The 10,870-nt window shown below is 34.6% G+C and overlaps 1 protein-coding gene across 1 annotated transcript; it reads right to left on the bottom strand.

Moving 5' to 3' along the window:
* Window positions 1-1,760: 1,760 nt before the first annotated feature.
* LOC120255118 (uncharacterized protein At3g27210-like) lies at window positions 1,761-4,413 on the bottom strand. The gene is made up of 4 exons (XM_039263009.1): window positions 4,258-4,413; window positions 3,908-4,134; window positions 2,574-2,654; window positions 1,761-2,461 (listed from the first exon to the last, which is right to left on the bottom strand). The coding sequence occupies exons 2-4, from the start codon at window positions 4,044-4,046 to the stop codon at window positions 2,013-2,015; spliced, it is 669 nt and encodes a 222-aa protein (XP_039118943.1). The 5' UTR covers window positions 4,047-4,134; window positions 4,258-4,413; the 3' UTR covers window positions 1,761-2,012.
* Window positions 4,414-10,870: the final 6,457 nt, after the last annotated feature.

Consider the following 10,870-nt stretch of genomic DNA (forward strand, 5'->3'; position numbering starts at 1 on the left):
AAAGCGAGGGTCTTGGAGGGTCATAGTCGGCTCTTCCTTCGTTTGGATAGATATTTTTAATTTCACGAAGGAAAAGAAATGGTTAACTCTAGCCTTCCGAAACCCTCTGAAACTCTACTTTTTCTGCCCCCCTGATTTGGGGTGCTGGAGGATGGAGAACCTCCTAAAAATTTTAATATTTTTAAAAGACCTTAATACCCTTCTTTTTTTAAATTAATTACATAATACCACTTCATAAGTTTCTTCTTTTATTTTTTTCAATTTAATTTTAATTTAATCAAGCATTCACATGACACTCATCACATATCCTTATTTTTATATATTTTTTTTATTTGTTTATTTGTTTGTCTATGTTGTATATTTTATTTGTCAATTCATCTTTAGAAGAATTTATCTCAATAGAATTCTTTAATATCAAAATTTTATTCAAAGTACAAATAAAATTAAAATTTTCTTCGAGTAAGAAAAAAAAATCTAATTCAACATAATTATCATGCTATGAATTAAAATATTAGAATAGATTTACTAACAATATGATAAAGTGATCTTGTGATGATCTAATAGAGCTGTGGAGAAATTGATCTTTAAATAATATATGATATACTTCCAAAAGAAAATTAAATTGTGGTATTTGAGAAGAGGTAAAATTAAAGTATAAAAATCAAAATCAAAACAATAATGATAATTATAATAATTATAATATTTATTAAAAAAAACTATGCTTAAAGTGTGAATTTATTTGAGATATTCGTAATGTATTTGTTTAAATAGAAATAAGTAATTTTTTATTTAATAATAAAGGTATAATTGGTAAATCATATTATTATATGTTCTTTCCTTTTCCTTCTCTAACCAAACAACTTTTTTTTTTTCTCTATAAAATTTGTCAGTCTAAATAAGGGTTGAACATGTACTTTCCTTTTCTTTACTTTCCCTCCCTTTCTCTCCCCTTCCCTCCCCTTACTTTCCTTTCAACTTTTGAATTCAAACACTATGTTAGGCTTTTAAGGAGGAGGTTTCCAGAGTACATTTTACACTAAGTTTAGATGATAAAAATAAATTAAGTTTTTTTATATAAAAAGAGAGAGAAAGACTGACATCGATGATAATATGAATGTCAATTTAGCATCCACGACATTCGGACTACCAATTCAGTCTATTTATTAGGTCTAAATACCATTATTAATTTTAATATTAAGTTGCCAATGGGCGTTTTCCTTCTTATCAAGCTGTACGCATGGAATTGATTACTTGATTGAGTTTGGTACAACAACCTACATGGAATTGTGTTTGCATAAGACTTGCAAATCGCATTGACTGAAATAAAAAAATAAAAAAAAATAAAAAAATAAATAACTCCATAATTGATTCTTTTATAGCATGTGTTCAATGCAATCCTACTCTTATTTATCATTAACACACTTCTCTTTTTTTTTTAAAAAAAAAAGTGTGTAATAATTAAAAGTTCTTTCCATGGTCACTAACAATAAATCCTCTTATTCAAATACTCATCACCAACACATTTATATTTATGCTGTATCTCCTTGATAAATCATTTTTAAATAAAGATTTACAATAATTATAAAATAGGCCTTGATAAGTGACCAAAATATTTTAAGAATTTTGAACTATTATGGCATTGTTCAGATCTATAATAATAAAAACAATAATAATAACAACAACTCTACATTGACATACCATGCATACAGCTTCTATTGCAAATAAAAAAAAAAACATTAAAATTGAATCATGAAGACAAGTTTGACAAGAAAACCAAAACTCAACATGATTCATGTTGATTCAAACTCATATTTTCTGCTTTCATGATTTGGCCATTCTTTTTCTTATACAAGAAGGCATGATTTGGAAACCAAAACAGCATATCATCTTCACTGTTTCATACATCGCCTTTAAAGATGATTGATTGATTATATAGATATACAAATTCCCCGATTCGTCGCTCAGTTTTGTTTGCAGAAAAAGGATTTTTCAAGATATACCTGATGCAGTAATTAACCGCGGCCATGTTCAGGACTCATTTTCTGCCTCCTCTTCTCAGTGAAGGTGAGATTCAGTAGCAAACTCGGCAAACAACAACTTGAACTTCTTCTTTCCTTTCTATGCTTCAAGTCTCTGCTCGGAGTCATTGCCTCACTGCCGCAGACTGAACTAGCTCCCGAAAAATATGGTGTCCCAACAACTGACTTTGGAGGATGTTCAGTGTCAAGTCTGTTAGCAAATAGCTCGCCATTTGGTGCCTTGTTGTTGTGTGATACATTTTGCCCGTTGCTAATTTGTTCACTGTATAATGATTCCTGTAGAAGTTCAGCAAGTTTTTTCTTTCTTTCAGTAGGAGAAGGTTCCACACTGGAATTAGGAAATGTGCTGCCCATATAAGCTTTGTTCCGGGGAGTTGTTCCAAACTGATGGTTTGGAGTACTGCCCCGTGAAGGTGTGAAATCTGCAAGAAAAGTTCATTAAATTGGCAGACACTTGCTAATCATTAAGCAAAAGGATCATGGTCCTTGATTTACCATAAATTTAGAATACATATACGAGAACCATGTTATTACCTCCATTGACACTGTAAAAATCATCATCGCAATCAGAATCTAACCATGCCCTCGAATCAAAGAAGGTCTCATCCTTGCTTCCTGCAGAACCATAAATGAGTAAACAATCATATGAATTTTCATAAGTTTTCAAATTCTAGACACAATTTGCAGAGAAGCAAAGAATTGAATGTTTCATTAAACAAGTTGGCCAAAAATTTAAAACAAAATATAATGATAGATTATCATTATGCCGAAGCTGTACAAAGGCATTCAATACTGAAAATAAACCTTTAGTAGACAAACTGATATCTTGAAATCTTACAATAGCAGTAACAAAAGGAATATAATTAACAATTTAATCCGAACAAAATGTAAGAACAGTATTCCTGTTTTTGTTGTTGATCTGCTACACCAACCTCAAGTGATTATTAATTTATTATAGTAAATAAAGTTACCCAAGTTTCAACTCAGAAACTGATGTAGACTTTTGGACATCAGTTTAAAAATGAAGTTTTTTATTAAGATCAAACATCAATTGATAAAAGAAAAAAAAAATTAAATTAGAGCTTAATTTAGAATTTCAATGGCCAAATTTTGCTGACATCAATTCATATTCATGAAGATGTGACAAAGCATGCAGTCCTTGTGGGGCATAGCCATAAACTAGCCAATAAAAATCAATCACTAACAATGACAGATACCGGTTTATCTCTATCTATGGTCGACACAGTGAAACTGTAGTTCGACATGAAACTTTAGGCATCAACCAGACATTAGAATCCACAAAAATAACAATTGATTACTTACCGAAGTGGAAGGGCATGATATGCATTCTGTCAAGTCAAATATGCATGTGCTTAACAAGATAAGGAATACAGGCAAAGAAACAGAAAAACAAGAAGGAGAATTTGGTTTCTTGTGTTTTGTTTGAATGTAGATTTTTCCTCTGTTTCCATAAAGACTACTTCCATGAAAAAACATCAAGAAAAGGAAGCAAGAACATGAAATATGAAAGTCAGGAAACAGAAATAGATACCAACAATTCTACCAAACCATCAAATTCCATAACTTTTCTGAACTTCAGAAAATTTTAGAGATGTTTAGGAAATTAAAACCATTGATTCTCTTAAGGTCTCTCAAGTTTTTCCTTTCAATCTTTAGAAGAAAATAAGAGAAATACTAAAAATATAAATAATAAAAAACTTTGGAATACCTTTTCTTATCAATGAAGTATAACTCAATCAAATTAATAACTCTCTTTCCACATAACAAAGTATGATCAAAATAAGAAAAAAAGATCTAAAAACTAGGAAATGAAACAAAGAATTTTTCCATTAGGAAAAGGATTATACCATAATCAGGGCTCCTGAAACCACCAAGCCCAGGCTCCAAGTTCCCAACTTGGATCTCCCCATTGAGAGGCTTCTTCTTGGTTGGAGATGAAACAAAAAGCTTCTTGGCCTTGGAACCAAGTCCTAGATGGAATCTCATGCTTGCAATCACTGAACTTTATACACCCAAACAAGAATTAAATTTTTTCTAAGAACAAACAACACTCCTTGCTTCGAAGTCCAGAAACCTTTGTTCCCATGAATTTGCAAAGAAAAAAAAAACAGCAAAAAAGATGACTCTTTTAGCTTTAAATCCATCAAACATTAAAAGCAAAACTACCATACTATCAAAGATCACAACAATGGCAGACCTTTCCTCCAATCTCCGAACTGCAATCAAGAGCTCTCATCTATGAACTCTAGGAAGGACCACTCTGAGAGAGAGAGAGAGAGAGAGAGAGAGAGAGAGAGAGAGAGAAAGTATAGAAAGTGTGAAGATATTGGGTTGAAGGGTCCACATAGAAATAATAGAGTTCCCCATTTATTATGTATGTATATCAGAAAGAAGTTATTTCTACTTAAAACCCAATAAATCAATAATTATTTATTTGTATAATATATGTTATTAGCTTTTTCAAAAAAAAAAATGTGCAATATTAGAAATAAGAAGGGCCTTTTTGCATATTAACGTTATTCAAAGGATTTTACATTTTTCATGTAACATAATAAAAAAGTTGAATATTTTCCAAATAACAATTAACAAGGATTTGATTACCTATATAATTTATTTTACATTTGCTTTATAAATCTTAGAAACTAATAATTATAATTTTTTAGTGGTTTATTTAAATCTAATGGTTGCACATTTTTTTTACAATATTCAGTGTGAGGAACAGTATTTGCACAGTGATCCATTCACAATTATTGGATCAACATCTAAAGAGTAATTATATAATCTTGATTGTTGAATATCATTTGCACACCCAAATATATATATATATATATATATATATATAAATGACACCCCACCTATCCCATTCTTACATAAGTACAATGGGAAGTGCACTCTTCATGTCATTGTTCATCTCTCTCCTCTGTTTTTCTTGTATTGGTCTTTTTAGTCTTTATCTTCGTCTCTTTTTGCTAAGAATGTTCATAGAATGTGTGTAACTAATAAGTGGGCAACTACATATGTATGTAATCCTGAATCGATTCTCTTTGTCACTAAGGAGTCATTTAGTAGCCGGTAATGATATATTATCACTTTAAGGAGATTACCATTTTAATAAAGTCGGAAATGCTATATGCCCAGGAATGTTATTGCAATTTATGATAACCATGCTTGGTTGAAAACTCATATTACATAGTAATCAACTTAATAATATTCCAAACTTTTCAAAATACCCTTATATTTACAATTATGATCAAGTTTAAATTTAAAGTAAAATAAAATTTGGGGTCAAAATAATTAAATTATAACATCAAAATTAATTTTTACATATTTTCCCCAAAATACTTTTATATCTAAAATTTTGATCAAATATAAAGTTAAGATAAAATAAAATTTTTACCTGAAAAAATTTATTATAATACAAAAAAATTATATTTTCGAAGATGAAGATTTCCCAAAATAACGTTATTCAAAATTAATATTATTTATCCAATGGGTAAAATATGTGGTCTTTGAAAATTATTTTTTTTAAACAAAGGGCATATCTATCTAAAAATTGTTTCACATTACCACCAACTTAGTAATCCAAGATAGCCACATGTTTTGGTGATAATGGGACTATCAAATTTTTTGGTAATATCTCAAGGTTGGTAATCACATATTAATATTACTACCACCACAAGCTAAATGTGGTAATATTTTCAAATTACCATGTAACAGGCGATAATGTGAAAACATTAGTGAACCAAACGGCCCCTAATAGGCATCATTGCTAATTTATTTGAAATAAATTCATTCTATAATCGTTATTTTCTTGTAACGCCTGATATCTATCTAAATATTCTCATGTCAACCAATGGCGAACCCACATGGTTGGCAGCCAGGGCTGAAGCCCGGTCTGGCCGGGCGAAAAACCATGGAAGAACTCCATCTGATGAGGTTTAAGCCCTGGCTGATGGAGAGGGCAGCCCAAGCTGAGGAGAGGGAAGCTCGGGGTGGAGCCATGATTTGGTTGAGGACGCCAGAAAATTGGAGGGTGACATGTTGAAAAATATTAATTTTGAAAAACGTTATTTGCGAAAGGAAAAGTGGTTGGGACATAGTCTAGCCATGGTTGGGTTGTGGACGAACGTGGTAGCATATTTGCAAAAGGAAAAGTGGCCTCATCAAATACAACATGCCGGGAGATGATGACCTTGCGAGTGACTCGGTTATAACACTGGTAGCCTTTGTGGGAGTCAGGGTAGCCAAGAAAGATACAGGTAGCTGAACGTGATGCAAGTTTATGGGAGGTTGTGGCGGAAGTGTTTGGGTAATAGAGACAGCCGAAGACCCTAAGATGGTCATAGGAGGGAGGTCTTTTGTAGAGAAGTTGGAAGGGAATGGAAGAATCAAGGGCAGTGGTAGGACGTCGGTTGAGGATGTATGTAGCGGCAGCAAGAACTTCCGCCCAGAAGGAGGGTGGTATGCTGGCTTGAATAAGGAGAGTGTGAATGATGTCATTAATAGTACGAATGACACGTTCGTCTTTCCCATTTTGAGGAGAAGTGTGCAGGAAAGGCGTAGAAGGGTTCCACGGGAAGCCAATAGTTCAGAGGTACTAGAGTTGACGAATTCTCCACCGTTATCGGCTTGAATAGCTAGAATATTTATGTGAAATTGAGCGTATGGGAAGAAGTGTCAAAAGATGTTGAAAGGTCAAAATATCAAAATGGTCCCTCTATTTTGTGTTTTTCTCCCTTTTAGTCCCTCTAATATAAAACCCGCCTTTGTGGTCCTCGTATTTTCATATTTTTGTCTTTTTGATCCCTCTAATTGATGGATCTGCCTTTTTGGTCCTTCCAGTTGATGAATTAGAGGGACTAAAAAAAGATGAAAATGTGTAAATACGAGGACCAAAAGGGCGGATTTTACAACTAAAGGACAAAAATGTGCAAATAGAAGGACCAAAAGGGCAGATTTTATAATAGAGGGACTAAAAGGATGGAAAATGAAAAATAGAGGGACCATTTTGATATTTATACCGATGTCGAAAACATCACTTTTACAGTGAAGAGGAAAAGTCCAGAGGTAGTGTGTGTGGTCATCAAGAATGACTAGGTAGCATTGGAAACCCGACAAGCTAGGAATGGGAGAAGTCCACAAATCATAGTGTAAAAGCTCGAAAGGATGTAACGAGAAAGAAATTGAATGACTAAAAGATAATCGAACGTGTTTACCCAATTGACATGCATGACAAAGAGTTTGACTGGACTTATTACATTTTGCTAATTGAGGAATAAAAGATAAATTCCGTGAGCTGGGATGGCCGAGACAACGGTGCCATAGATCAATGGAGGATGAAGCAAGAAAGGTGGAGAGGGCCGGGCTCTTGGTGGATCAGATGGTGTAGAGATCACCTCCACTATTGCAGCGAAGAGTCTCGGTCTTGGTACGAAGATCCTTGATAGAAAAACCAAATGGGTGAAATTCGATAGAGCAGGAATTATCACGAGTAAATTGACGAACAGAAAGGAGATTTTTGACTATATAAGGAATAATAAGAAGTGTGATTAGGTGTCGGAAGAGAAGTGTGACCGGTATAAAAGATAGGTATAGGTGATCCATTACCAACGGTGACGAAAGGAGGTGAACGAAAAGGTTTTGGAGAGTCGAGTATACAGACGTCAGAGGACATGTGTGAGGAGGCGCCGAAGTCCATCACCTAGTCACCAGCTTGGCTACTGTAAGGCTGCATAGACATGGCGTTCATTGATGCGATGAGGTCGGTAGAGTCCCAAGTTGGCGGTGTAGGTTGAGTGGTAAGTGGTGCAAGAAACACAGGAAAACCTCCTGCCGTGTAGTCCTGGGGCACAGTGAGCCGAGGCCCAAGAATGCCAGCCACACCATTGCTCCAGGAGCCCCCCAAGTTGGGCAACCAGTAGGGTGGTGGTCCGCCCCATGGGTTGAAGCAAACCACGACCCTCCTCCAGGGGCACTCGGACGAGCGTTGAAGCCACCGTTGCCGCTGGTGTTCACATGCCCGTTGTCACGCAATTTGTTGGAGGATTTATTCCACTTCTTTTCCCCTCCTAAGGACTTGCCACGCTTGTCGGAGCGTCCACTGATGCCAGACTGGGAGTTGGACAAGGCTCCAGCGGTAGAGGACAACAATGCCGTGCCGGCCACCACAGCTGCTTCATGGGCCGCCTTTGTCTCTGCCATGGGGCAAGGATAGACCTGGTGCGCACAAAATTAAGAAAAGGATCAAGTAGGGGAATCAGCTGAGATGTAGAGGAAAACCTCTTGTTTAAACCGCGAAGAGTGTTAAGGACAAGAGCCTTATCGGACACTGGCTGCCCGACATCACGCAAAGCGTCGGCCGTTTTCTTGATTTTATGGCAGTAGTCGGCGATGGTCATGTCCCCTTGGATGATGCTGCGGAATTCCGCTTCAAGGAAGACAACGCGACTTTCCTTATTGTCACGGAAAAGCTCCTCGATCGCAATCCAAGTCTCGTGTGCAATCTGATTGGGCTCGACGATGATCTCGAAGATCTCCTCGCTGACTGAGCCGTAGAGCCACGAACGAACGGCGAAGTCCTGCCGCCGGTGAGGTTCATCAATGCTGGGTTCGATGGTTCCGTCGATGAAACCCAACAAGCCGTACTTGCCAACAAACACCGTGAAAAGCGTGCTCTATTGTGAGTAGTTGGAGCCGGTAATGTCGAGCATGATGGGGATGTGGGTCTTGACGGAGGCAACATTGATGACGGAGGCCATGGCGTCTGCCGTAGCTGGGGAAGAAGCTGAGTCGGTGGCGCTGTAGGTGCTCATAACAGAAGATAGCAAGTAGAGATAGAAGGAAGAACATGAGGATCAAGCTGATACCATGTGAATTAATGTAGAGAGAGGGAGAATGAGGAAGACGCCACACAATGGGGCGTTGGTGTTGTATTGATCTTATAGAGAGAACAATTATCTATACATGGCGAGCATCTGTGCATGGAAAGACTAAGTCTGGCAAGCATCTGTACATGGAAAGACTAAGTCTGGCAAGCATCTGTAGATGGAAAAGGTATACAAGAGAAGTGCTATGTAAAGGTAGGAGATGATGCCGTAATATCTTTCCAACACATGTCACACTCCTAGGAAGACGAAAGAGATGTAATTTAAAAATAAAAATAAAAATGACATTGTTTCACTTAAGGGAAACCGTGTCATATCACTTAAGTGAAACGCGCATTGTGAAAAAGCATCATTCCTTTTTGCCTTTCTTTTTCCTCAAAATTCAGTAGCCCACTTTCATTATTTTTCAACAAACTTAAAATCCCTAACCCTTATTTCTTCAATTCCCCCTTTTTTTCCCCAAATTCACCCCCAAACTTCCACCACCAAACCGTCGCCTGTTGTTTCGCCGCAATTATGTTGCCGTTGGCCACCAAAGTCGCCATCGATGGGGAAGAGAAGGTGAGTTATTAATAAATAAGTCCAAAAATTATATTGTGTAATGTATTTTTTATTTTATTGTAATTTTTGAAAATCAATTAATTTTATTTTTTGTAATTTCCAAATATATATATATATATATATTTATTATGGAAAATAAATTAATTTTTTTGTAATTTCCAAAAATATATTAATTCAAGTTAATTATTTTTTGTGTTTTTATTTGTTGATTGTTGTATTAATTTGTAAAACTTGTTAATATATTTGTTAACTTTGTTAAATTTTTTGTGTTAATTTAATTTAATATATATTTTATTAATTGCCAAAATTTGTTAGTTTATACATTTAGCTTGTTGAGATAAAATTAGTTAAAGTGCCGAAAGTTGTTAGTTTATTCATTTAGTAACTTTAGTCATAGTCATAAAGCCAAACTTTAAAATAGGGCTGCTAATTATTTAATATATATATATATATATATATATATTTTTATTTTAGTAACAAAACTGATATAAGATACTTGTTAATTATTTTAAATGCTAACATAATAACTCATAAGGGGGTTAAGTTGATAAATGATATATAATTGATTGAGTATTAAATTAAAATTTTAAAATATCAGTTTAGTGTAACGAATAATTATTATATTATAATCAACAAGTTTTAAAAAAATTTAAAGTTTAAACATAGTATGAGACTATGAGGTCTCCAATAAACATTAAATTAAAAATTTTAAATATCAATTTTTTTATAATAATTTATTATTATAATTACATTGATAAGGTTTTAGAAATGTTAAGGTTTAAACATTGAGGCCTTTAATAGGTATTAATAAAAATTTTAGAAACCAACTTATTATAGTTACAATGATAAGGTTTTAAAAAAAAAAAAAAATCTTTTGTCTCAAGGATAGAAGCTAGTATGAGGATCTTAAAATTGGGGGCTTAAAGCATTTGCTTCACTCGTTTTACCCTTGAGCCATCCTTGACTTTAGTTTATTGAGATTATTGATTTTCAAAATTGTTAATGTGTTGAGATTTTTTGTTTAATGTAGGTTATTCAATATGAATAAGTTTTTTACTAAAAGACCAAGAAGCACTGAGTCAAGTGTTAAAGATGATAACATGACCACATCTTCAAGTCCGAAATGACCAAGAGTTGATTTGATCCAAATAATTTAATTGTGGATCTTGGACTTCGAATGTCGATTGAGAAATATGATGGCAACATTAGAGATGAGATGAGACAATCTTATGTAGCAAAAGGGCCATGTCAACTGAGGACTCACAACTTTCTTAAAAAAAAAAATATGGGAATCAGTATTGATGTCTCAATCCTTCTGTCACGCCCCGAACCCAGCTCACTTGACCCAGTGCGCAGACAAACGGC

The sequence above is a fragment of the Dioscorea cayenensis genome, unplaced genomic scaffold (assembly GCF_009730915.1).
Source record: "Dioscorea cayenensis subsp. rotundata cultivar TDr96_F1 unplaced genomic scaffold, TDr96_F1_v2_PseudoChromosome.rev07_lg8_w22 25.fasta BLBR01000847.1, whole genome shotgun sequence".
Lineage (NCBI taxonomy): Eukaryota > Viridiplantae > Streptophyta > Magnoliopsida > Dioscoreales > Dioscoreaceae > Dioscorea > Dioscorea cayenensis.